General features: G+C 43.3%; 1 protein-coding gene across 2 annotated transcripts in view; it reads left to right on the top strand.

The window, feature by feature from the left end:
* The window catches only part of SMAP1 (small ArfGAP 1), a 97,648-nt gene that overhangs the window by 379 nt on the left and 69,777 nt on the right, over positions 1-27,492 (top strand). For both annotated transcript variants that reach the window (XR_002436458.1, XM_021390152.1), the window contains exon 2: positions 26,867-27,000. Coding sequence is in view for 1 of the 2 variants with exons in the window: in XM_021390152.1 (XP_021245827.1) it covers positions 26,867-27,000 (134 nt within the window). In the remaining variant the exon portion in view is untranslated. The remainder of the gene's footprint in view (positions 1-26,866; positions 27,001-27,492) is intronic.

Genomic DNA, 27,492 nt, shown 5'->3' with positions numbered 1-27,492 from the left:
TGCGCGCGTCTCGGCGGGGGCCGGGAGCAGCCCCGCGCCGGGGCTCTGAGCGCGGCCGCTCCGTGCCCCGCCGGCACCAAGCGGAGCGAGCCCGGCTTCCCGGGCCTGGGGCGGCGCGAGGGGTTACCGAGCTGTTATCTGTGCTCGGTCAGGTGGCTCGGTGCCGCGCTGGAGGAGGTACGCGTTTGCGGCTGTGTTTGCTTTGGGTTCTGTGGCTCTGACGTGGACAAAATGTGGCATGTCCCTCTCTCATTTAGAATCGCTTCGTGGAGATGTTACCTTGACTGAGACGATTGCACAGTAATTTATTGTTCTAAATATAATACTTCCTGTGTGGCAGCCAGGTGCACGCAGCGCCGTGCTCCGCTTCAGCGTTACTGGGTGAGGCCGAGTGACCCCGTGCTGGTGCCGAGCCCCCTTCCAGGCCGCTGCTTTCCCCACCAAAGCGACTCCAGCGGTGCCATGCACGATGGCAGTGTTTAATACGTGAGAAGGAGAGAAACCAGATTTTATTCTCCTACTGTATGGATCTAAGTATTATATAATGTGGATTACACCAAAGATAACAGATCCTTGTGATTTGCAAGGAAGTCTTCTTACTGGTTTGCTGGTACGGCTATCCTACCTTCTGGTTGTGGGACACTTCTACCCTGTAAAAGACTCACTGTAACCCGGGGGGTTCTGGAAAAGTCATGCTTGTGTGCTTTGTGCATGACTGGCATTCCCATGCTGAGCTGCTCGCTGAGTCCCACACCTGTGCTGTTAGGAGCTCAGGCCTCAGAGCTAGGCTGCTCAACAGCAGAGTCTCAAATTCTCCAACTCAGTTTTATGTTCTCTTCTGAGTTCCCTCTTTCTAGCCATCACCTGGGCAAAGTGTTGTTAAGTCTCTGTCATCCTTGCCTGGTGTCTTCTGCTCCAGTTCAGCAGTACTGACACGTCCAGCCTCCTTCGTATTTGTGTTAGTGAATATTTCTGTGCACTGTTGTTTTTTTTGACGCTTTCATACCTCTCTTCTGTCTCAACTCAAAGGTTGAAGAGGCAGAAAGCTCTGACCTTTGGTGCGTTTTTTTTTTCGGTTGGGTTCCTGGAGCAGCTACCACTCTGTTGTCCAACCCATCTTCTGCTTCCAAATGAATCTGTAATTCAGTTTCCTTCTTTGTAATAAATTGTTCTACTTAGCTACCTTATCTGCAATCTGACTGCACTTCTAAAGTCTTCTCTATTTTCTCTTTTGCTGAAACCTCTTCCTCCCGTGCTGTCTTTCTGTATGCTAAAGGTATGGCTTGCTCTCACCCTTCCCCCCAGGAAAGATGAATGGGGTTTTGTTTTGTTTTCTTCCCTCAAGTTTAATTTACGTGTGTCTCGTCCTGTTCTGGCATTTCTTATTTTCTCATATCTTGTTAGCTTCTTGCTGTTGTCTACCTTTGCCCATGCTCCTGTAGTTACGTGTGTGGTTTTCTGGTGGTTGGAGAGGAGGCAGTGGAACAGTGAGCAGAGTTAGCACCAGCTGTTCTAGGGGCAGCTGTCTGGGATGTGATACATTGGGGAGGCTGTGTAGGCTTCTTACCTTTGGAAGTTTCCTCCTAGGCAGGAGAGCTGTGTGAACGGCATTGGGCTGCCACTGCATTATATCCCAGAATCTGGATATCTGTGTACCTCCAGAAGATGTGGTTCCGAAGCGAAAGGAAAGTTGGTTCTCTAGTCGAATATCAAGCCTTCGCCTGCCATGAAAATGTAATGCCCTGTCGTATCATTCCCTTGTTGAAACTTGTTGTTGGCCAACAGAAGAGGAAGAATGGAGGCTATTTCTTTCAGTTACAGCTAGCTTTTTTGTTTTTTTTTCCTTCTAAGGTGTTTTACACTTTACCTGTGATGGCTGAGCACTAACAGCTTGCTGGTGAAGTTCTGGTTTCATAACTCGTGGCACACAGCAATGGCTGAGGCAGTGATTCCTCAAGATGTCTCTGCTGGGATCCCAGGTCTGGGAGCTGTTTGCGTGGCTTCCCCCAGATGCTGACAGTCGACTTCTCTGCTTGCATCAGAACAGCCCTGATTTTGTCTCTGCATGTACCTGTAATTACAGGCTGGAGTTCCATCCTGTCAGCTCCGCTAGGGATTCTCTTAGGCCTGGCTTCCAGAAACTGACTCATGAAATTGTTCATGACAAACATGTAGGACTTCTAAACTAGGGCTCACTTATGTCAGAGAACCTGTATTTTCTTTTTGTTGGTGTTATTGATTCTTTTTTTCTTTGAACTACTGTCAGTTCAATTTCTTTTAGCTTCTTTAATGCAAGCTTTGCATTCTTGTCTATCATCCTCCTCCCTGAGTTCTCTAGGATTCCCTGAGTTCTGCTTCCTTACTGCCCACCTCGTTGTTAGGTGATGTGATCTTCATGGTGAAATGAGTTGCACTTGCATATTGGTTCTTACTCTGGCGGCCTTTAAAACGCATGCTTCTAGTATGTTCTTGCAGATGCCTAGCATTGGCCCAAATTCAGGATGAGCTCTTAACTGAAGCTAAGACGTTGTCATCGCAGATCCCTTTCTCTCACCAGAGATGCTGGAGTCCCTCCTTTTGTTCTCAAACCTTAGCTATTACATTTCCCCTAGGCATCTGTTCACGTTGTCACATCTGAGGGATGTTGAAACCTCATATACTGTGGTTGCGTATCTGTATTAACTGCAGCTCTTTGAGGCCCTGGAAATTCTTAGGTGGCTAGATATCATCTGGGATCTCGTAAATATTCTTTTGACCCTAACAAACTTTATGTGGTCCCACTTGCATTTTTATCGCTCATTGCTTTGATCGTATCTACCTTTAATACCTTCTGGCTTTTACATCTCACGTCAAAAAAGGGATCTTCAGCACTTGTTCTTCTCCTACTGCTGATTCACTCCAAAATCACTGAGCTGGCTCTCCTTGTTCTCACTATCCAAGGACCATCTGCACTGCTTATAAAGAAGCTTCAAGCATACACCTTTCCTGTATTATTGCATACTTGCTTTTGTAGGAGGCTTTTTCTTTTTTCTTGTTTTTAAATATATGACATATTATTTTCAGAAAGACAAACATTATTAATAGTGATCTTAGAGCAAATCCATCCATAGGTTTCTTGCCTGCCTTTTAACATGTATGATATGTGGGATTATAACTCTCAGCTGCTTTGTTCTGCAAACCTTTTGGAAGATGGAGAATGCAGCTGAGGACACATCCGCCAGAGTAGGCATGAAGCAGTAATTAGGATTGCTGACTTTGGGTACAGTTTGTGGAAATGCTTTTTGTTCTGTATTTGCCTTTAAATTGTTGGAATAGCTGCCATGAATCCGACGGCTGCTGCTGAAATACACTGGAAGCAACCTGCTGTAGGACCACACTCACTCTTACAGCCACGCAGATGTCATCTCTTTGGGCAGGAAGCCTAAGAATCAAAGGCTCTGAAACTGTCTTTGCAATCACTTGGGTTTTTGGAAGAGTGAAGGCTGACATTTGTCAGTGCAGTACCTGTCTGCTTACTGACTTCTTTACATCCCTATCTGAACAGCTGTCTGTGTAAGGCAGTAGATGTCTTCCTAGCGTTACGCTACTTATTCCTAATATTTGTAAGAAATGCTAAGGTTTGTAGACAGTACCTTCAGTGGTAGTGGCTTTTTGAAAAAAGGCAAGCAACTGAAATTCCTTATAGTGTATAGTCTTACGGTGCAGCTCTTGTCCTTTTCTGTGTATGTGTAAGTAAAGCTAGCAGGGACTGGAAGGCTGCAGGAGAGAGAAATAGCTATAGATCTGTCTGTCAGTCTGGTGTGCAGACTGTACTGAGAGCCATCTGAAGCACCTGATTTTTTTATTTTCTTTCACAGTATAGGGAGACTAAGTGCATTTTTATTGTTATTTGTGCTAATATTTGAATCTTTTAAGAAATAACACCTCATACAGACTTATTAAATGGAACCAAAGTCAAAACCTATTAATGTCAGTCAGCAGCCCTTTTGACTATAGAGGCTCACAGCTTGCTAGTTCTATGTACTTAGTACCTAATTACAACATGCTCCAAGTCCTCTAGGCTTGTGTTACTGCTTGGCAGCAAGGCCAGTATTACTTGGGCACTGATGTTAAATAGTAGTGAATAGAATGCTTGCAATTTTGAAGAGTGTGACAAAGCACAGAGGGAGATGCTTTCTTGAAAAGGGTCAAGATATTCAGCAGTAGTGAAGGACTAGCCATCAGAGCAAGTAGGCCTGTAATGTAAGCTGGGAGCAAGAAATCTTGGTCTAGCATCCATCTCCAGAAATAGGGGGTGTAATAATCTGATCACTGTTCCTAACAATGTTCAAGTGTAAAGCATATGTTTGAAACCCAGACAGTTGTTTTCTGTTTGTTATGCATTGCATTTGAATGTTGACTTTAATACAGACATATTGTCTACTGAAGTCTGCTGATAAATTCACATCCCTATCAAGAAGGCAATTACCTGAGTTGTCAACTGCTTTAGATTTTTTTAAACTGTAGCAGTTACAATAACATAATTGGAAGCTTGCAGATCTTTTGGACTATCAGATAAAGTGAATAAATTGTGTTAGGAGTTTTGCAGGGTTGTTTTTTTTTGTTGTTGTTGTTGTTGGGTTTCTTTGTTTTAAGTGCTATGAGGCATGAAGTCTAGCTAGGTGATCTTTTACCGGAATTGTGGTAAAATGACACATTGGCACTCTTGCTTGTTAAAGCAAATAAACATTAGTTTATAGTATCCAATGAAAATATTTTCAATAATTTTTAGTTATACAATTCTTTGATATCTGATTGGCAACTTGATCTGTTCTGTGTGATGCTCAAAAAGTGGAAATGTGAGGAGAGGCTGAACAAGAAGAATTGCAGTGCTGGAACTTGTGTAGTCGAAGCCCGTTATTACATACTGGGCTGTAAGGAAACCTAATGTTAATTTTCCTAATAGAATCATAGAATCACCAAGGTTGGAAAAGATCTACAAGGTCATCCAGTCCAACTGTCCACACACCACCAATATTTCCCTAATAAACCATGTTCCTTAATACAACAGCTGAACACTTATTGAACACCTCCAGGGATGGTGACTCAACCACCTCCCTGGGCAGCCCATTCCTGTGCCTGACCACTCTTTCAGAGAAGAAATTTTTCCTAGCATCCCACTTGAATCTCCCCTGATGCATCTTGAGGCCATTCCCTCTAGTTCTGTTGCTAGTTACTCAGCAGAAGAGACCAACATCCACCTTGCCAGAACCTCCTTTCAGGTTGTTGGAGAGAGCAATAACGTCTCCCTTGAGCCTCCTCTTCTCCAGACTGAACAATCTCAGCTCCCTCAGCTGCTCCTCATAAGGCCTCTCACCAACTTCATTGCCCTTCTCTGGACGTGCTCCAGGGCCTCAATGTCTTCCTTGTAGTGAGGGGCCCACCAGGGCTGAGTACCGAGGGGAGATTGCTTCCCTGCTCCTGCTGGTGACACTATTTCTGATACAAGCCAGGATGATACTGCCTTTTTGGCCACTTGGGGAACACTGCTGGCTCATGTTCAGCCGAGCATTGACCAATACGCCCATGTCTGTTTCCTCCACACGGTCTTTCAACCACTCTGCCCCAAGTCTGTAGCGTTGGCTGGAGTTGTTGTGGCCAGAGTGCAGGACCCAGCACTTGGTCTTGTTGAACTTCATCCCACTGGCCTCAGCACAGCAATCCAGCCTGTTTAGATCTCTCTGTAGGGCCTTCCCCCAGTCCCCAGGCAGATTGACGTTTCCTGCTAACTTGGTGTTATCTGCAAGGTGCACTCAATCCCCTCATCCAGGTCATCAACAAAGATATTGAACAGACCCCAGTATCGACCCTTGGGGAGCACCCCTTGTGACTGGTCACCAGCTGGATTTAATTCCATTCATCACTGCTTAAGAAGTCTGACCCTCCAGCCCGTTCTTTACCCAGCACAGAGTGTACCTGTCCAAGCCATAGGCTGCCATCTTCTCCAGGAGAATACTGTGGGAGACAGTGTCAAAGGCTTTGATGAAGACTAGGTAGACCACATCAACAGCCTTTCCCTCATCCACCAGGCGGGTCGCTCGATCATAGAAGGAGATCAGGTTGGTCAAGCAGGACCTGCCTTTTATGAGCTCATCCTGGCTGGGCCTGATCTCCTGGCTGTCCTGCACATGCCGTGTGAACTCCCTGAAGATGACCTACTCCATAACCATTCCTGATACCAAGGTCAGGCTAACGGGCCTGTAGTTCCCTGCATCCTCCTTACAACTCTTCTTGTAGATGGGAATCACAGTGGCAAGCCTCTAGTTCTCTGGGACCTCTCCAGTTGACCAGGAATCCTGATGTATGGTGGAAAGTAGCTTGGCAATCATCTCTGCCTAATAACCTGCCTGTCAAAAATAAATCACAGGAGATGGAAGAGACCTCTGGAGATCTCATCCAATCCCCTGCTAAAGCAGGTTCCTTACGTGGGAAAGCATCCAGGTGGGTTTTGAATATCTCCAGAGAAGGAGGCTCCACAGCTTCTGTGCAGTTCATTCCAGTGCTCTGTCACCCTCGTGGTAAAGAAGTTCTTTCTCGTCTTCAGATGGAACTTCCTGTGTTGCAGTTTGGGCCTGTTGCCCCTTGTCCTGTCACTGGGCATCACTGAAAAGAGCCTGGCCCCATCCTATTGACACTAGCCCCTCGTCATCTTTGTGCCCTCTGCTGGACTCTCTCTAGAAGTTCCTGGTCTTTCTTGAAATGGAGAGCCCAGAACTGGACACAGTACTGCAGACGTGACCTCACTAGGGCAGAGTAGAAGGGGAGAATCATCTCCATCAGCCTGCTGGCTACACCCATTTTAATGCACCCTGGGATACCATTGGCCTTCTTGGCCGCAAGGCCAGCTTGTTGTCTGCCAGGACACCCAGGTCCTTCTCTGCAGGGCTCCTTCCTGGCTGATGGGTGCGGTTATACCATTCCAGGTGTAGGACTCTGCAGCTGCCCTTGCCGATCCTCGTAAGATTCCTCTCCACCCAGCTCTCCAGCCTGTCCCGGTCTTGCTGAATGGCAGCACAGCTTTCTGGTGCACCATCCACTCCTCCCAGCTTTGTATCGTCAGCAGCCTTGCTGAGGGTGCATTCTATTCCTTCTTCTAGATCACTGATGAAGATACTGAACAACTCTGGGACCACAGGGATGTTATGGGAGACAGTGTCAGAGTCAAGGTAGACAACATCCATGTTCCACCAGGTTTCCATGAAGTTTTCCTGTGCTGCTTTCTAAAGTGACAGTGTTTCCTGGCTCTTCTCTGTAAATAAAAATCTAGTTTAAATTGGACAAACTAGTAATGAAAACGTATCTGGACTATTCCAGCTGTATTTAGCTATTCAGACCGTTAGGTTTTTTTTTTTTTGTGGATTATTGATTCCTTGTATATGATCTCTTTTGTGGCTGGGAGTTGAACTTAAATGCAAGTGAACCTCCTTGTTTGTAAAGGTATTTCTACTATTTAGTTGATTTGGTGACTTGCTTTTGTTTCGTTTTGTCCTGATCCTCTGCTTCGATACCTCAATGTTTTTTTTTTGTTGTTGTTTTTCTTACTTGGTTTACCTTAAGAACAGGTTGCTATTGTGGTTCTGGGAGCTGAAAAGTTAGCTGTCACACGTGAGGAATAAAGTTCTGTAGAAGACCCTTCACATTCCAGCTGGGAGAAGTGCAGTGGATTTAGCTGAGAACTTGTAAGCAAGTGGAATGGGGCGGTGGGGTTGTTACAGTACTGGGTGACCTAGCAGGTGGAGTCTTTCAAGGAAGGGATTTCTTTCCACCTCCTGACTCTCACAGTATGGGAAAATATTCTGAAATAAGCCAGAGAAAATCTGTTTGATTTGTAAAAGCACACGTTTGCAAATGCATATTCCTGCTGTTGAAGTTCTTTATACTTTCTGAAGGCTTTTTACCAAAGCTTTTAACATGATATTTCTGTGTGAAAACTGCATTCTTCAGGACATAGCAGGCCTAGATTGGATGAGGTTGCAAGTGGCATGCTGTAGTCTGGTTAGGTGACTGTCCTAGATGACCTTTGGAGATTCCTTGCAACTTAAATCTTCCTTTGTCTTCGAATACAAATATTTGCAGGACTTGTGTGGTTGTTGGGTGTGCTGCTTTTTTCGTTTGTTTTGATTACTTATATTTATTATAACCTTTTAGATCAACAGGGGTGGATTACGTAGATGCAGAAATCCTTAACTTAGTTTTCAGCCCTATTTTCAGAAGTATAGGCTCTGTCAGTTTAAGCTTTTTCCTTTGTGGGGGCAGGTTATGAAAGAGTGATTGGTAGTACTGATGAGACCATGTGCCTAAGTGCAGGATGTCCCACTTCTTTTGCCAGGAACTACTGGTGTCCCTCTCCTAAAGATACCTAAGATGTGGCTTTGATACTCTTCAGTGAGGTGAAAAAGGTGTCCCTGCAGGACGTTGTTGGTGCCAGATAGTAAGCTTTGCTTTGCACCTAGATCTCTTCTTGTGCAGCTGAGACTGACGCTGTCTTGTGCATCTTCCCTCTTTGGTCTGGACACTGTAGAGAAAGCAGCTTTGATGCAGCCCTAAGAAGTCCTTGTCAACAGCAGGGAGGAGGCAACCAGATACATGTATATGATAAGTAGACTTCTAGGGAGGTACCTTTCCTGTAGGGGTGGTTCCCTCCTTAATCTAGATTTCCTAAGGGGATTAATAAAGAGTCAGTTAGTAGCTATTGCTCAGGGAGTAGTCAAAATTAATTTTGCACAAGTGTCACATCTTCCTCAGCTAGCTCACTGGTGTTCATTTGGGCACTATTCAGCTTTACGTTACTAACTTAGATGCTTTGAATTGTTCTCCCAGGAGGCCAGAGGTAAATTCCCTAAGACTTAATGAGTTTACCTTGTGAGCAGGTAATGTACAGTGACATCTCTATTGTAATGTTGAGGTGCTTTAAGAGTAACGCTGCTATATCTGTAACTGCTTGAATCCAGCTTCACCATACTGGCAGCAACAGGTAGTTTTCTGATATTATGGTAGAGTAAATACGAGTTAGCTGAGCTATGATTTTACTGGTATCACAGAGACATGGTGAGACTGCAGTCCTCCAATTTTGCAAGCAAGAGGTGGATATAGGTGTTTTAGGAGGGACAGACTGGGCTGATGAGGATGGAGAGTAGCCACATTCTGTCAGAACGGTGGGCCTGCATGTGCAGCTTTGCCCAGAGGTGGATGATGAGCTTAAGAGCTTATGGGTCAGGGCTAGAGGGCAGGCCAGTGTAGGTGATGGTGTAGGTGTCTGCTCCCCACCACCTGCAGGAAAAAGCAGGAATGAGGCCTTCCTGTACCGTGCTTATGTGACAGAGTTTTGGTACCAGGGAGGCTGCACGGGTTGCCTTTGTGAGGAGCACAGTAGCTGCCCCATGTCAGGTCAGAGATGGGTCCAAAAGGGACCCATTGTTGCCAGAACTGGTCAATGAGTGATCCTGGGTGTGCTCTGGGAGAGCAGTTTTGTGAAAGGGAAAACTGCTGCACAGCAACTGGGAGAAAGGAGTGAGAACATGTGAGAAAACCAGTCCTGCAGCCACCAAGGTCAGTGCAGAAGAAGGGCAGGAGGTGCTCCATGTGTAGAGCAGAAGCTCCCTGCAACCTGGAAGAGGCCCATAGTGGAGCAGGCTGACCCTCTGCAGCCCATGGGTACCACATAGAATCATAGACTTGCTCAGGTCGGAAAAGACCTTCAAGATCATCAAGCCCAACTGCAACCTCACCATACTACCCTAACTTTAACAACCCACGGCTAAATCATATCCCTGAGCACCACATCCAAACGGTTTTTAAACACATTCAGGGATGGTGACTCAACCACCTCCCTGGGGAGCCTATTCCAGTGCTTAACAACCCTTTCTGTAAAGAAGTTTTTCCTGATATCCAACTTAAACCTCCCCTGGCGCAACTTGAGGCCATTTCCCCTTGTCCTGTCACCTGTCACCAGTGAGAAGAGACCAACCCCGCTCCCGCTGCAGTCACCTTTCAGGTATTTGAAGAGAGCAATGAGGTCTCCCCTCAGCCTCCTCTTCCCCAGACTAAGCAGCCCCAATTCCTTTAGTCTCTCCTCGTAGGGCAAATTCTCCAAGCCCTTCACAATCCTTGTTGCCCTTCTCTGGACCTGCTCCAGCACCTCAATGTCCTTCCTGTACTGAGGCGCCCAAAACTGAACACAGTACTCGAGGTGGGGCCTCACCAATGCCAAGTACAGGGGCAGGATTACTTCCCTAGTCCTGCTCACCACACCATTCTTGATACGAGCCAGGATGCCATTGGCCTTCTTGGCCACCTGGGCACACTGCTGGCTCATATCCAGCCGACTGTCCATCAGCACACCAAGGTGTGTCCCTTTCCGTCAGGCAGCTTTCCAGCCACTCCTCCCCAAGCCTGTAGGGTTGCCTGGGGTTGTTGTGACCAAAGTGCAGGACCTGACACTTGGCCCTCTTGAAACTCATATGGTTTACCTTGGCCCATTGTTCCAGTCTATCCAGATCCCTCTGTAGTGCCTTTCTACCCTCTGGCAGGTCAGCACTCCCTCCCAACTTGGTGCAGCTTGCACATGGTGCACATCTCCTTGTGCAGCCGTGGCAGAACCCACGGTGCAGCAGTGGATGTGGCCTGAAGGAGCTGCAGCCCACGGAGATGCTCCACAGCAGCAGACCCAGTCTGGACCTGCAGTATGTGTAGAGGAGCCCACAGTGGGGCAGGAGGGCTGGGAGAGCTGCCGTCCATAGGGACCTGTGTGGAGCACCTCCTGAAGGATGGGCCCCGTGGTACGGAGCCGTGTTGAAGCGGTGCTTGGAGACTACAGCCTGTGGGATGCCCATGTGGGATGAGTTTGGGAAGGATGGCATCTGGTGGGAGGGACCCCATGTGGAGCAGGGGCACTCTGCCCCTGAAGGAGTGACCATGAAGGAGCGGCAGAGACAAATCATTATGGACTGACCGCTGCCCCCATTCCCTGTGCTGCTGGAGGGAGGAGGAAGAAGAGGGCGGATAGGGGGAAGGTATATTTAGTTTCCTCTCAGTTCCCACTGCTCTAATCCGTTATTAGCAATAGGCAGTAAATTATGTTAATCTCCCTTATGCTGAGTCTGTTTTGCCCATGATAGTGAGTGATCTCCCTGTCCTTATCTCAACCCTTGAGCCTTTTTTCATATTTTCCCCTCCTGTTCTTTTGAGGAGGGGTGTTGAGGGAGCAGTGTGGTGGACTTTGACTAGCTGTCAGTGTGAAACAACCACAGCCCTTCTTCAGAGAACTTGAAGAACCCTGACGTTCATAAGCTGTGGAGTTTGTAGGGGACTTGAACCACAATATTTGCCATAGGGACAGCACAGCAGGAAGCAAGCAGTCTAGGAGGTTCGTGGAAGTGTATTAATGATCGTTTTTCAGCACAAGTGGTTAAGGACAAAGTTAGATGCTCAGATGGACCTGACTGACCTGTTACCAACAAAGGAGGACAGGCTGAGGATGTAAAGGCTGGGGGAGGTCTTGGCTGCGGTGACTGTGAGATGGAAGAGTTTAGGGAACAAAGAGCAGAATTGTAACTGCACTTCAGGTGATAAGACTTGGGCCTATTCAGGGATATGCTTGGAAGAATTACTTGAGTGCTGGGGTCTAGGAAAGAGAGGAGTCCAGGGGAGCTGGTTTTGACTATTTTTAATGTTATTTTTTATTTCTAAGGGTCACTTCTTTTTGCTGTAGAGGAGCACATCCCAATGAGCAGGAAATCAAGCAAAAGCAGCAGGGAGCCTGCATAAATGAGCAAGTTGCTCCTGGCAAACCTCAGACAAAGGAAGCGACATAAGAGGTGAAAGCAGAGACAGGTGATCCAGACAGAACATAGAGGGACTGTCCAAGCATGCAGGGATGGGGTTAGGGAGGAAAAGAAAAATCTGCTTGAAGTTGAATTTGGTAAGGAGTGTGAAGCACAACAGGAAGACTTCTGCGGATGCGCTGGCAGTGAAAAGAGGGCTGGAGAAGATGTGGACCTGCTACTGAATGGGGCAGGGCACCTGGAGGTAAGAGGTATGGAAAAGGCTTCCTCACTTTGGTCTTTACTAGTAAGACTTACTTTCATTGATCCCTTCTCTGTAAGAAATCTCCCTGGATTTTATGACTGCTGGTTGGATCTCTGTATTATGACTAAAAACGATGCCCCCTGGCAGACTAGGGGCAAAACAGAAACTCTTTCAGATTTCCTACTCCCCTGATTTGGCATCTTACCTGATTAATGTCTGCTGAGGATTTGAGTGATATTACTCTTCTGCATTCAGCTGGAGCCATTAGCATAGGAATGGCATGGACCTATTAAAATGAGACCAGGAGAGGACCATGAAGGTCATCAGAAGGCAGGAGCACCTCTCCAGTGAAGGCAGGCTGAGGGAGCTGGGCTTGATCAGCCTGGAGAGAGAAGATTCTGGGGAGACCTCATTGCAGCCTTACAGTTCCTAAAATACAGTTCCTAAAAGAGGCCTCCAGGAAAGATGGGGAAAGACTATGTCAGGGAGTGTAGTGATAAAACAAGTGGTAATGTCTTTAAACTAAAAGAGGAGATTTAGATTAGACATTAGGAAAAAATTCTTAAACGGCAGAGAGGGACTGGAACAGGTTGTCTTAAGAAGTTGTGGATCTGCTGGAGGCCATTCAAGGCCAGGTTGAATGGGGCCCTGGGCAGCTGATCTAGTGGGTGATGACCCTGCCCATGGCAGGGTGTTGGAACTGGATGGTCTTTAAAGTCTTTCCCAACTCAATCCCATTCTGGGATTCTGTGGTTTTTCTCTTGAATGACTTTATGTGCCATAAAGCTGTTTTATCTTATTTGTGAAGACTTAGTCAACTTAGATTTGAATGAGTATCTAATTTCATACTTGCCTTTGTTTACAGTGGTCTGATCATGTGGTATAGAACCAACCCTTATTTATTCCCTGCTCTTGCTCGTCTCACTGTTGCTTTCCACTAGGTGTTAAACATACATACATATGAGTATGTCCTGCCAAGTAGTCCTGCTTGCTGACAAAATATTTGACCTGACCAAGAGAACCTGCATTCCTATTTTGTTTCCACCTTAGCCAAAACACATAAGAGTTGATCTGTGTTCCTCCCATTAGAGGAGCCAGTTGCTTCAGTGTTCTGGGGTCACTGTCTGAAGAGGAGGAGGAACTTAGAGGTTCAGAGAGCTTTCTAGCGCTCCAAGTTTGTAGTAGCTGTGGATATGGAGAGCAGTAATTCTGTAGCTCACAGATACAGTGACATGTTTTATGGGGGATGTGAAAAATTGCCCAGGTCAGCATGCTGACTGTCTCAGTTAACCCAGACCTTCAGTTGCCCTTCATCTCTTGAGGAAAGGTACTTGCTTCCTACAGACTGTCCTGTCATGTGGCAGGTAGCTCAGCCCTTGTCAGAGCAGAACCTGGACAGGAGGTTGATGCTTAGGGGCAGCGTTGCCAAGCAACTAACTGCAGCTGGGATTTGGTAAAAGCAGTTCTGTTTGTCAAAGCTGTGCCTGTCTCTGATTTTTGGGGAAAAAAATGGATGTGCTGACAAGGACTGAGGAGCTGTACCTCCTTGCGTGGCTGGGAAAATGATTTTGGTTTTTGATTTGATCCATGTTTGGTCATTGGGTGCCGTACCCTTCTTGTATGCTAGCTCTTTTTTTAAGCAGGAGGGAACATGAATCTTTTATGTAATTTTAGTGAAGTACTTAAACAGTTAAAGCTTTATGGCATAGGACTTCCTTAGTAGGTTGAAAGGCTGTAGTAGTCCTGTAGGAATTTCTGCAAGAGGAAGTGATTCACTGTGAATAACCTGTTCTTCCTGAGTGCACGGGGACTTGCAGGTAGATTCAAAGTTGAGGTAGTGAGTGGTCACTGAGACTTAGTAATAATGTTAAACAAGCTCTTTAGAAAAAAATGAGGAGTTTTTCTCTTGTGTCACAGAAATCTGGTTACAGCAAGTGTGAGGAGCACTACTTAAAAGGTAATCTCCTCCCAGTCACGTTCAACTGATACCAAGCTGATACCACGGTTGATGTTCTAGCATGACAGACAATCATTTCACCAAGTTCATTTGAATTGTATTTCATCTAATGCTATCTCAGAGAAGAAACTCCATAGTTTTATGAAACAAGAAGATACCTTTAGAGAAAATGCAAAACTCATTTCAGCTTTATCTGGGGTGATATATTCTGATTAGATAGAAATAAGTTTTTTATTTTTTGGTTTTGTTAACCATGAGGCAGTGAAATACTCTAGCAAGCTGCTCAGAGGTGATGGGAACATACCTTAGAGGTGTTTAAGACAACTGAACAAAGCCCTGAGTAGCCTGATCTAATTAGGTCTGCTTAGAGCATCAGATGGGCTTGAAGGACCTCAGGAGGTTTATTCCCAGTTCCCACCTAAATTACTTTGATTTTCATTCACTGGGTGAGCAAATACAGCAGCTGTATCTCTTAAAAAGCAAGTGTTAAGCATCTCATAGAGCAGTATTTGTGCGTTGTGTTTTGTGGGTTGGCCCCCAGAAAGGCTTGATTCTGTCTTCAGCTTGTTCCTCCCCTTGTTCTTTCCTTAAATTCATATCTTGAAGTCCACAGCAAGTGCTGCTCTGAAGATTAGTAATATTGTTACAGGAGAATTTGGGGATTATCCGAGAATGAAATTGTGTTTACACAGTAAGAAATTCCTGTGCCTGAACTACAACTTGTTAGTGTAGGGGAATAGATCAGTAGAAAAGAAGAGTGAGTGGTGCAGCATTACTATCTACATACTTCAGTCTGTTTAACCTGCAAAGGAGGTGAGCAAAAAAAGGTATGTGGTAGAGGAAGGTTGGTGAGTGTACTGCTATAGTGAACACGGATGTTATGGGTGTTATGGCTAATGCCAGTAGCACGCAGCTACTTGATCGCTGCCCTTTGGTGGGGTGGGAGACAGAACTGGAAGGGTAAAAGTGAGAAAACTCATGGGCTAAGGTGGTTTAACAGGTAAAGCAAAAGCTTCATATGCAAACAAAGCAAAGTCACTGGAAAAAATATGAAGGTTGTCCTGGGGGATGTTGAAAGTGCAGTTTAAGAACAAAGCAGTTTTCTAGTGTAGTCAACATGAGTTCACCAGGGGAAATCCTGCCTTAGTAATCTGACCTCCTATGATAGGGTCACCCACTTGGTGGATGAAAAGCAGGTAGTGGGCGTAATCTTTCTGGATTTCAGACCCTCGCAGTATCCTTCTGGTCAGATTGTCCAACTGTGAGTTGAACATATTCATGCTGTGCTGGGTGATGAACTGGCTGAATCTCAGAACTCAAAGCACTGTAGTAAATGGGGCTACATCTGCCTTCTGGACAGTGGTGTTTGCTAGGGCTTAGTACAATGGCCAATTCTGTTCAACTCTTTTATCAGTGATCTGGATGCAGGAGTGGAGTGCATCCTCAGCAAGTTTGCTGATGATACTAAACTAAGAGATGCTTTTAACTCCCTTGAATAACAAGTGGCCCTGCAGAGGGATCTAGATACCTTGGAGCATTGGACAGTCAGCAACAGCATGAAGTCCAGCAAAGGCAAATGCTGGAATCTGCACCTGAGATGGAGTAATGCTGGACACAGGTACAGGCTGGGAGATGAGTGGCTGGAAAGCAGCTTGGCAGAGAGAGATGTGGGGGGTGCTGGTGACAGCAGGCTTAGCATGAGCCAGCACTGTGCTCTGGCAGCCAGGAGAGCAAACCGCATTTCGGAGTGCATTGAACCTGCTGGTCAGAAGGGGTGATTCTCCCACTTCTATGTTCGTATGGCCTCACCTTGAATATTGCATTCAGTTCTGGTCTCCACAACGTAAAAAGGCTGTTCTGGCCCTTGAAAGTATCCAGAGAGGGCACCAAAGCTGGTAGAAGGGCTGGAATGTCCCTCTTGTGAGGAGAGGCTGAGGGCACTTGTATTGTCTACTCTGGAGAGGAGAGGCTGAGAGGTGACCTCGCTGCTCTCTGCAGCTCCCTGAGGAGGGGAAACAGAGGGATGTGTTGCACTCCGCTCTCTAAGAACAGATGGCTCCATGCCTGATAATGTTCAAGAGGCATTTGAATAATGCCCTCAATAATATGCTTAAACTCATGGCTAGCCGTGTAATGGTCAGGCAGTTGGACTAGATGATCTTTGAAAGTCCCTTCTAACTGAACTGTTCCATCGTAAAATAAGGTATTTATTCACTGCTTCCTATTGGCTGGCAGATGTTTAGCCATTTCTAGGAAAGCAGGACGTCAAGTGAAATGGTTACTTGGAAGACAAATGCCATAGCCACAAACATCCCTCAGCTTCCTCCTCCTTTCCCTGCAAGCTCGTCCTGCAAGCACATTTTATTTCTGAGGTTTTTGTCACAGTTAAAGGAATCACTTGGGTTGCTGGCTGAGGACTTTGCAGCAGGTGCTGTTAACTTACAAAAACATTTTTGTAAGGTCACAGTTCCCTTCATTTTCCTTTTATTTCTGCATATGGAAAAAGAATATAAGTTGTTCACTTGAAAACAGTAAGCCTTTCAGCAGTTCCTTGCTGACAAGGGAAAAACTGTAGTAAAGACCAGTTCCAGAAGCCTCTTATTGAAATACGGAATGCAACATAACCTTGTCTTTATAGAAAATACCAGATGCTGCAAAGAGGAGATGAGTGCTTGCACGCTTTTATTCTTGCAGCTTGAACTCTGAGACTAGCAGTGCTTTCTTGTTGAGGCAACAGGCGGAATGAAAACAGCACTGCTCCATAGCTGAATCCAGATTTGATTCCTAGAACTTCTGGCTTATTGAATGTGTCCAGGTTGGCACCTGTGACATTTCTGATGCGAAAGAGCAGTGACTTTACTTTGCAAAGGGTACGCTGTAGTGTGCTACCATTCTGCAAGACTGGGAGCACTGCTGTGGCGATGTCCCATGTACTCTGCTTATGCTCTCCATATGCAGTGAGTGACAGAGCTTGAGCCTGGCAGGCATGGTAGCTCTCTGCCAGTTCTGGTAGCTGGTTATGACCCTGCTTGCCTGGAGACTGGGGATATGTGTGGTGGGAACACAGAGTTTGGAAAATGACGCTTTAAAGGAAGTCTTACGACAATTCACTGAGGTAAAAATGACATTTACTTTAAAAAAAAAAAGTGTATTAATAACATTCCTAATGAAAATGTTGTCATAAATAGGATGAATAGGAGACCTTGTGATATTTTGGGGAACAAATCCCCAAAAAGCCCATTTTCATCTTAGTTTTTTCCTCATATTACTTGAGTGATCAATGATGTATGAGATGTGTATTAGTTCACACTGAGCTTGGAAATCTGGTATTCTTATTGTTTGGTAACTTAGATTTCATGTCATATCATCACCTCATGTTTGGCAAAAAAATTTGTTAATGTTGGAAAAGCAAACATTCTCACAGTCTTATTCAGTCAAACTCAGATTTCTAGTAAGTGGCTGTTGGTGAGGCTGAAATATTTTGATTCCATCTGTTGTACCCTTACAAGATTTCTTATCCAGTAGCAATTTGGCATGAGCAAAAGCTGTTCATACAAGAATAAACTGACTTTTCCTGTAAATCTCCAACAGCCGTAACTAACCAGTCCTCTGCTTTGCATAGTGCACTTCATTTTCCTAACTTAGATTTCTTTCTGAATAAAGGTTTTGAAATGGTATTTGTAATGTTGTTGTATTACTGGAATATATTCCAGAGTTAAAGTAGTTATAGTTTTGATGTGAATTTTCTGCTGTTGTTGAAGCTGTATGTGGTTATCAAGTAAATCAACCATGTATACTTAATTTTGTGGCTTAAACAGAACTGAAGGAGCTTCAATTCTAGTTAAGGCTTCACACAATTGTAGAAATAGGGTACTGTCTTTGTTTAAAACACTTTAAATAATTATTGCTACAATTGAAGCTATTGTTAGTGAGCTGAAGGACTAAATGGAGCTGGCTGATTGGGATTTCAAGTGCAAGGATGGGCTGTGTGTGGAGAGAGTACTTCTGCGTGGCTTCTTTTGCAGTTAGGAGTAGGGCTGGGCTTAATGGCTTTGTTGATGGCTTTCATGAAAATTGGTTGTTCAGACAGAAGAGGCAAACTTGTGGGAATTCTGTCCTTGAGACTCTACACCACTTACCAGATTTTGGCTAAAAATAGCCATGCTATGCATCCAAATCTTGTTTTTCCAGTGTTCTTGCAGTAAATCCTCAACTGCACAATTCTCAGCCATTACCAAGCTGAGCTCTGGAGCAGTCTATAATTGCTTTTATTGCTGACCTTCAGCACAACTTCGTGTTGTTGAGCTCAATTTTATTTATAACTACCAAAAGCTGCTCTTTTGAACTCTTCCCCAGGCTTTTCTTGATGTAGCAAATTTTAAGTTTCATCTTAAATTCTGGCCTTGACTGTGCGACAAAACCACTGACAATCTTATTTTGAAAAGACTTCCACTTGAGAGGAGAGCAAGAGATTTTTGCTAACTACTTTAAACTGGGTGATCTTTAAGGTTCCTTCCAACCCAAACAATTCCGTGGTTCTGTAAATGTGCAGAAACAAACGTGGTTGAGCTACAGACATTTGTTGCCTTTTTATGTAAAAGAGCATTTTGTTGCGTACATAGACTTTCACATCTGCAAAAGCACAAAAAGGCTGTACTTGGATAAAGCATGGAGGTAAAGAATGAATGCCTCCTCTACTGAATAGGAGAAAATTGAGCTTTATGTGGAGAAATAATGTGACACAAAAATGTGCTTCAGGTGAAAATCAGAAACTAAATGAGTGGAGCAAATGGTAGGTAAATAGTCTCATATCAGTACTTTCTAAGGACCAAAGACTCAATGTCTTTGAAGAACATTTTATTTAAGAGTAAAGATTCTTGTAGTGCAGTTCTTGCACAGTTTCTTTGCTGAAAAATCTTTAAAAATCTGGAAGATCTCGTATATTCTTTCTAAGAAGGTCTGGTTTTTAATCCATTAAATCTGACATTTTTCTTTCTGGCTTCTTCCTCCTGTTTTGAAGACTTAACTGATTCAGTAGACCTTATTAACATTGCAGTTAAGGGCTTTGTTTGTTTGTTTGTTGTTCTGGGGTGTTTTTACTTGTTTTTGTGCATGTGTGACAGTCTGAATTATAAATGGTAGGAGATGATGAATAGGATTCTGTTCCTTTCAGGAGAGCTGAGCTGCTTGCAATGAAGCTGGTGAGAGATCTTTGAAACAGCAGGATTGTACTGAAAATACATGAATGACTGTATAGCTTTTGAGCATCTTAGTCTCACCTTGACCTAATCTCTGTCTCTAGTGTTGTTTTGACAGGAGGTGTTCAGAGGAGTCACTTTGGTTCTGCCTTGTGCTTTTGTTCTTCCCTGTGTGTCCACTGGAGGTGGACCTCGTGATAGCCATTCTTTTTTGTGAGATCATAGACTGTCCCAAGTTGGAAGGGACCTGCAGGGATCGTCACATCCTAATCCTGGTTCTGCACAGGACCATCCAAAAATCAAACTGTGTTTCTGAGAGTACTGTCTAAATGCTTCTTGAACTCTACTAAATACAGCTGCTTACTTGTTTTCCTTTCCTTCTCTGTATCTGGTATGTAAGAATGCTTGCCTTCTGGTCGTGCTCTTATCTGAAACTCAGCTTGGAGAGATGAGGGCTGTTCTGGAAAACATTTATTGCTAACATCATTAAAGTCTCTAGTACGAGGGTGCTTGTGCTGTCTGAATGACATGGAGAAGTAATGCAGAGAATGTCCTGTATGTACATATGCTGATACAGCCTCTGAGATTTTGGTATATCCTTGGCAAAAAGATGACTTTTGTAGGAACTGGCTAGCAACCATTAAGAGACTTGTAAATCTTCTTGCAGTTAATTAGCTTTTCCACAAGATGGAGCCAGTTATTCGACAAATAAAGTGTCAGCCAGCGTTCCTCCTGTTTGGCAGAAGAGAAGGGAATGAAAGTAACTTCACTGGGTTTCCTGCTCAGAGCAGAGTGAAAGGATAAATCACAAAATTGTGTCTGGCAGAAGGCATAGGTGATGTTGGCCCAAAATAAATTTGCTTCAGATTATTTTGAGAATGCAAAGCAGTTAGTGTGCTGTTATGTGTAATATTTGGCATCCTTCCTTGTAGACTCGCTACTCGGTATCTGCAAGCATGTAGAGCAAAAGCAAATTTGAGTGTAATACAAACCTTATTTAAAGTGAAAGCCTTGACAAGCTTTCGCCATTAAGTTTTAAATGAGGAAAACTTATTAGTTTCCTTGCTACCTATTTATATGCACATAATCCAAAGGGTTTAGAGTAGCTTGTTGAAGTGTAAAACAGCCACCCTTCCCTTTGGTGGTGAATATGAAACTGTAAGGCTATGTCCTTGCTTGTTTTACTGCAGTTCTCACCTCTTTGCTCTTTGTGTGTTGAGATGTTCAGTAAGTGTGGGCAGCGCCTCTGCTACAGCCAAATAAATGTTTCTGTGTTAACCTGCTGCTCCAGTAAGCTGAGCAGGTAGTGGTGGAGTGCTGAAGGGGAGGAAGCTCGGAACTGCTGTAGGAAGGGCACAGTCACCATCATTCTCTTACCTTGAAGTTGTATCCACAGTATTCTTTTACTTGGTCTTTGGTGGACATCTCCCAGTTCTGTCATGTCCCACTGCTTTTGTTTCCTTTCCCTTCTCATTTTAGCGTGTTCCATTTTCTTTTTTTTTTTTTTTTGAATATGTTTGTGTGGGAGGTGCTGGTACACCTGCCCTAGCCTTGCGTGGTAGTATGGGACCTTTCTTGGTTTACTAGGGCAGCTTGGGAAGAATTTGACTGTTAAAGGACTCTTATACAGACTAATGAAAAGGAGACATAACGTATGGTTCCATACTCTATTAAACTGCTAAAATTCATACATTGTTAGTATACAAGACTTCCAAGTTCTTTCTTATGCTAACAAAAGTTCTTTTTCCTTGGCCTTTTAAAAAGTATCTTGTAAGCCTCATTTCGCATATGATTAAAGCATATGCATCCACAAATGCAAAATGTAATTCCAGCAGTTTGGAACAAAACTTAAACATTGGACTTCCTGGAACAAATGTTTTTTGGCTTGTTTTGTCTTACGTGATGCACGAAACCAGGCTCAGCATCGTCACTGCTGTTGTTATGGTTGCCTGAAGAGCTGGATTAGCTCTACCCACAGAAACTTGTATGGGTGAGTTGTACTTTCATTTGTTACATTAACAGGGTGCATCAGCAATACTGGCAATTTTTATTGCTGCCTCCTTGATCAACTTTCTAATATAATGGAGAAGAGCATTTTGCCCAAAATGAGCTGTGGGAATAGGAAGATATAAGGGGCACATTAAACACGTGCAAGGAACTAGTCCAGTTTAAATAATATGGAGGAGAACTCTGTCATCAAAAGTGATACCATGGAAAGGGAAAAGTGCAAACATTTCTGAAATCTGTTTAGAGAAGAGCATGTAGTTCAGTGGAATATCTAAAAATGATGCGTATTGTTCATAAAATTCACTGTCTGAAATGTATTTTGTAATACAAGAATGTTGTGTGAAGATGGATAACTTTTTCAGCAGTTTAAAAATTGGATTTAAACCAACTTATGTGAAGACTTGTGTTTAAAATTTGTCGTGGATTTTCAAGGTCTTTACGCTTAGGCTTAGAACAACTGAAGTCTGATTTTTGAAATGTTCTCATATTTTCAGTTGCTAGAGATATTTTTGCAAGTAGGGAGAATGTTCTGCTCAATAACGGTAGTGACAAGGAATTTTACTGTAAGTGGGAAAAAAACAACCCTCTCTTCAGCGTGTTTCTTAAATGTGCAAGTTATCTAGCAATTCTGAACACTTAAGATATGGCAGAAAATGCCGAGTGTTGTGGCCGTGTCTTTCATTCTAAAGTCTAGATGGTTCCTTAAATACTTGAACTGTGTCACAGGTGGGGCTGTTACAGGACACAAGGTGGTGTAACCATGGGTTCCTCCTCTTCTCCGTGGGCTTTTACTGTATGATGGTGTATAGTGTGATACTGACACAGCTGCAGGGCTGCTGGGAAGAAAGCAAACTGTCCCAGCCAGACCAAGTACACTGGGAAACCCCACTTACATTTCTCCATTTAGCAGAACGTTCAAGAATCTAGATTAATTACATGAACATATAAGCCTCTCAAATGGATGTTTTTTTTATGTTTCACAAAAAGTTTGCTTTTTTGCTGTTTAAATTTAGTCATCTTTCTGCTTTAACATAACTGAACTACAGCTGCAAGTATGACTACGTATGCACAATAAACCTGATGTGCTTTTATTTGGTATTGGTTATTTTAATGGCTATTTAAATTGTTAATACCCTAGTGAAGATTGCCAAATGTTCACAGGGATAACTTAATACATTCAAGTCTTGTCTTGGTAAGTTTTTTGTTTCTTTTTTGAAAATAGCACATGTTGCAGTTGGCCTTACCTAATGATCTACTAAGAGCTGAAAATTAAACTTCAGTCTAATCAGTAGACAATGTAGAACAGGAAAAGCAGATGAAACAAACAAGATTTTCATCTTTGAAGCAGCAGTCTGTCTTTGGAAAACAACTTAAGTGTTTTCTTGGGTGTACTCAGTGTTTCAAAGACTGCTTGGATTGCTGGAACAAATGTAGTCTTATCAGTTATTTTCAGGACAGTGCAAGTCCTGTAGCTCTTTCCCTAATGTTATCTTTAGCCAACGATGAAAGAGACTGAAAGCAATTTTAAGCAGTTAAATTAGCCGTGTCTTAGATAACTGAAGAAGTTACTTGAAGTGGGTTTTGTGTCAGGAATGGCAACACTGAAAGCAGTGCAGCAAGCTGCTGGAGTCTGGCTCAGTTGCTCTAGTAAGAATCTTGTATTCAAGTGACTTTCAAAAGAATAAAATGTTGTATTAAAACTTACATCAGACATTTCACACTAATGTTGGCCAACTGGAGTTGCGCTGTATGGCAGTTCTTGGCAGGCAAGGTGGCTTTACTACTGGCAAGTAAGGTGTTTTGAATGGCATAAAATGATGGTCATCAGGATTCTTAATGTCCATGCCTCATTTCTGAAGCCCGTTTTCTTATTCCAGTATCAAAGTACGGACAGCAGATAGAAGTAGGTTACTTTTCTAAATTTCACTAGGGAAAACTGGATGTGTTTTTAAGGAACCAAAGCAAAGAAAATAAGGAATACTTCTGTTAAGTGCAGAATATTTTCTTTGTGCAGTAGCGAGGATCCTGATTTCATACACAATTATGAACTGTTAATTTTCTTTTTTTTTGAATCATTACAACTTACTGTTGAATATTTCTGGCACAAATGTTTTGCTCAGTGTTGAGCAAAGCTAACTGGCATAAGTACGTACTCAGGAACATCAGTTGCTGCTGCTTTGTTTTTGACCTGAGGAATTCTGTTTGTTCACAGGCTGTCATACTGCATATTCAGCCAGTGTTTTGATGCCCATGCGGAAGAATTTTGTAACTTCTTCTACCTACTGCTTACAATGGCCATAATTGACTTGTATTAATTTTTATTTGAAATGTTTAATATGGCACATTTGTCATTAGTCTGAAATAAATTCAGAGATTAAATGTAAACACTTTTTTTTGACATCAGGTTAGTCAGTGCTATTACACTACTGAGTTTGCTACTCTGTTGCTTAAAAAAGTTTTATTTCACTAAGTTATTTCATAAATAATGAACTTTGAGCTTCTGAGAATAAGCAAAACTGTTCCTTTCCAGGAGAAAATAACTATTGTGTGTTATGACTTTACTGTTTGCTAACAAAATTTTACGTTAGCAGTCTCCATCCTAATTTATTATAACAGACTTCAGTCACGTAGAGCCCCCATTCTGATCATGTCTTATCAAAGTAGAACTTATGCATATGGGGTATGATAGCTGAAGAAGTCTGAGGAATAGGGAACTAGACAGTTTGCCTAAAGAACAATGCCTAGCTCATAGACTGATGGGATGTGTAGTTGTATAATTCCTGTTGTGTTTAAAAATAAATAAAATTATAGTGGCAGTGTAAACACCCTGAAGGACAAAGATACGATACGCTAGAGATAAAAAAAATATATATGATAAATAGATACTACAGATAAAGGTCTCATGTCACTGTAGCAACACACTGAGAACTGGCTTTCTTCCTTATAACCTGGGAGTGAGCCTTCCAGTTTTTCTCCATACTGGACAAGCTGCTGGGTGCAAAAGACCTTGCTGTATTTGTTTTTAAACCCTCATGACTATGTTAAGCACCTGCATAAGCAAGGTTCTGTTATCTATAATGGAGTGGCTAAGGAAGTATTTAGAGTAAGCTTTTTCTAGTACTCAACTTGAGCTGAAACTTGATTAATATGTTGAGGTAGGTAGCTGTCAAAACTCCATTCTGGAGCACTAAAACTAGAGCACTATGCATTGATGGTGGGGTCTTCCTGTGCTGTAGCTATGTATGTAATCCTTGGTGGGGCGGGGGAAATGACAGATCAAGAGGTTGCTGGCTTTTGAGCTGTTCTAAGATGTATATTGCAAATAGCTTGACTGCTAGTTCTTTCCTAACAAGCCTTAGTTTCTCCATAGAAGTGTGGTTTGTCAAACGTTAGTTTCAGTGAGTAATTGTTAGCTCTCTTGACCCCAGAAATATAACTTTATGATGGTAGCAATTACTTCTAAAACTGCCTGTCAACTTAGTACTTCTGGTCTTAAAGGTCAAGCAATGGACATAAGGTAGTCTGACTTGCTGAGATCATGAACAAGACAAATTAAAAGCAAAGTGTCTACCTAAAATGTAGTTAGTAAGAGGAAGGCCTTTGTTAGGAAAGATGGGATTGTGTGAATCTGTTTTGGGATTTTGTGCAGCAATTCCCAACAATGGAGGCTAACTGAAAGGATTTCTTTCTTCCTTGTTTTTGCTAATGCTGAACAGTGCTTGTATGTTGCCAAGACTTTTCCCGTCTTCCCCCTCAACTGAGTAGGCTTGGGGTGAGTGGACAGAAAACTGAGAGGAGATGCAACTGCTGATGCTGACTATTCCATACCATACAGTGTTGTGTTGAGCAATAAAAGTTCAAGGATAAGAGGAGAAAGCACGGACATTGGTGTTCATGGTGTTGCTTTCCAAAGCAGCTGTTATGCATGCTGAAGCCCTGCTTTCTAGGAGGTGGCTAACCATCTGCCTGCTGATAGGAAATCATGAGTACATCCTTCCTCTTGCTTTGCTTGTGTGCACAGCTTTGGTTTCACCTGCTAAACTGTCATTATCTGTAAGTTTTCTCGCTTTCCCTCTACCTTCTTTCTGTCTCACAGAAGAGAAGAGTGAGCGAGCAGTTAAGCTGTCTGTTGTGGGTTGACTCCCTCCACTCCTAAGCAGATGATCAGGAGAAGGAGGCATGATTTTCTAGGTCCAAGGAAAGTATTTACATACTATGTTAATTATTGTAATGCGAAGTGCTGAAGTTTCGGTAGTGATCTGGAGATCAGAGCTCAGCGCTGCCCTCCGCTCCCTATGAGGAGCTGCAGTTGCCATGAGGCCTCCCCTCAGCTCCTCTGCGCTGGGCTGAGCAAACCAAGAGACCTCAGCTGCTTCTCGTACATCTTTCCCTCCAGACCCCTCACAATCTTTGTAGTCCTCCATTGGACACTCTGATAGTTTTATGCCGTTCTCGTACTGTGGTGCCCAAACCTCCACACAGTGCTTGAGTTGAGGCCGCACAGCACGGAGCAGAGGCTCTACAGAGAGAAGACATCCCCTCATCCACCTGACAGTGCTGGGCCTGATGCACCCCAGGGTCCAGTTGGACCTTTTGGCTGCCAGGGCACAGTTCTGACTCATGTTGAACTTGTCAGCCAGAACCCCTTGATCCCTTCCTGTAGGACTGCTCTCCAGCCTCTTGTCCCCCAGTCTGTACGTACATCCAGGGTTGCTCTGTCCCAGGTGTGTAATGCAGCACTTGCTATTGTTCAGACTTCATGCAGTGGTGATTGCCCAGCCCTCTGTTTTGTCAAGATCTCTCTGCAAGGTATCTCCTCCCTCAAGGGAGTCCACAGCTCCTCCTAACTTAGTATCATCTCTAAATTTACTTAATATGCATTTGAGTCTTGAATCAGGTCATTCATAAAAACATTAAAGAGAATATTAAAGAGCATTTGACTTGAAATTACTGCAGTCACATAACCCAAGTGGAGCTAGGCTTGATTCTCTTACAGGTGTCTTTGGGATTCTAGGCCAGCATACTTTATGTCAGTCTGTCTCATCATGCTAACACAGCTGAGAAACAATGGTAAAGTTTGTAAGTCATCTGGATGCTGGAATACATCTTGGGTATTTTGATCATTTGTCTTTGGAAATGCCTGTATAACTGTTCCCTAAGAGCTTGTATGCTAGAGTTCAGGAGTCCGTGAATATATGGGTATTAAAGGATTTGTTGCTTTAATGTAAGATTACTCTGCATTTAATTTCAAGCTAGTTACAGATGCTTTTCTTAGGAGGCTTTGAATTGGAGAAAAAGGGTTATCTTCTACTGATTTTTGCCAACGTTTGCATTTGATGCATAGCCATAAGGCGTTATTCAAAGCGTAAGCAAAATCTTACTGCTACTCATAAGCCAGCTTTTAAAAGTTTCTTTGGGGTGTGTTTCCCAGCTAGCTGAAATGTTATACGATAACAGTTTCAAGTAGAAAGTCATAAATAAAGTGGCTGACCATATTAGCAGTAATTCGATGTCTTGGAGAAAGAGCTGTCAGCTTTTATTCAGATATCCTGTTGCTTAGAATAGAATAATGCCAAAGAAAATCTTCACAGTATCTGGAATTTTGAAATTAACTAAGGTATTTCCGCATTTCCCTTAGGTCCACGATGGGCTTCGTGGAACACTGGTGTTTTTATTTGCATCAGATGTGCTGGAATACATAGAAATCTTGGAGTCCATATATCAAGGGTCAAATCTGTCAACTTGGACCAGTGGACACCAGAGCAAATACAGGTAAAGTGCTGATGTGTTTTCAAATTGGAAGGAATTCTAGGAATACTTTTGAAAGGATTGAGTTTATTGTGTTTTACAAGCAAAGCAGAGGGACAGGAGATACTCTGTGATTTTCAAATGTTTTAGGGCAACTTTAACTGTTCAACAAGATAACTTAATACCCCTGCGCCGACAGGAAAATTATGTGATCAAAAAAGATACCTGTGGTTTTGAGGAGGTGTATTTAAGAGTATTCTACGTTCCTTTCCTTTGAAACTTTCAATGTGATTCCATGTTAATAAAGTACTGCATGTACTCTTTAGATCTTCTGATTGTCTGTAAGCAGAGTATGTCCTTTACAGATAGTGCAAGAGATTTTTCAGGTTTTCATTCCATGGGACTGAAGAGATTTTAGTCAGCTATAACCTATTCGCCAATACCTAATGTATTATTTAAACCTTTTTTTTGAATAATTTTGGTACATAATTTGAGCTCCTGTCAAGTGTGGGATCA

The sequence above is a fragment of the Numida meleagris genome, chromosome 3, assembly GCF_002078875.1.
Source record: "Numida meleagris isolate 19003 breed g44 Domestic line chromosome 3, NumMel1.0, whole genome shotgun sequence".
In the NCBI taxonomy this organism is placed as follows: Eukaryota; Metazoa; Chordata; class Aves; order Galliformes; family Numididae; genus Numida; species Numida meleagris.
The sequence above is the reverse complement of the archived record's forward strand: the minus strand, read 5'-3'. Positions and strand labels throughout refer to the sequence as shown.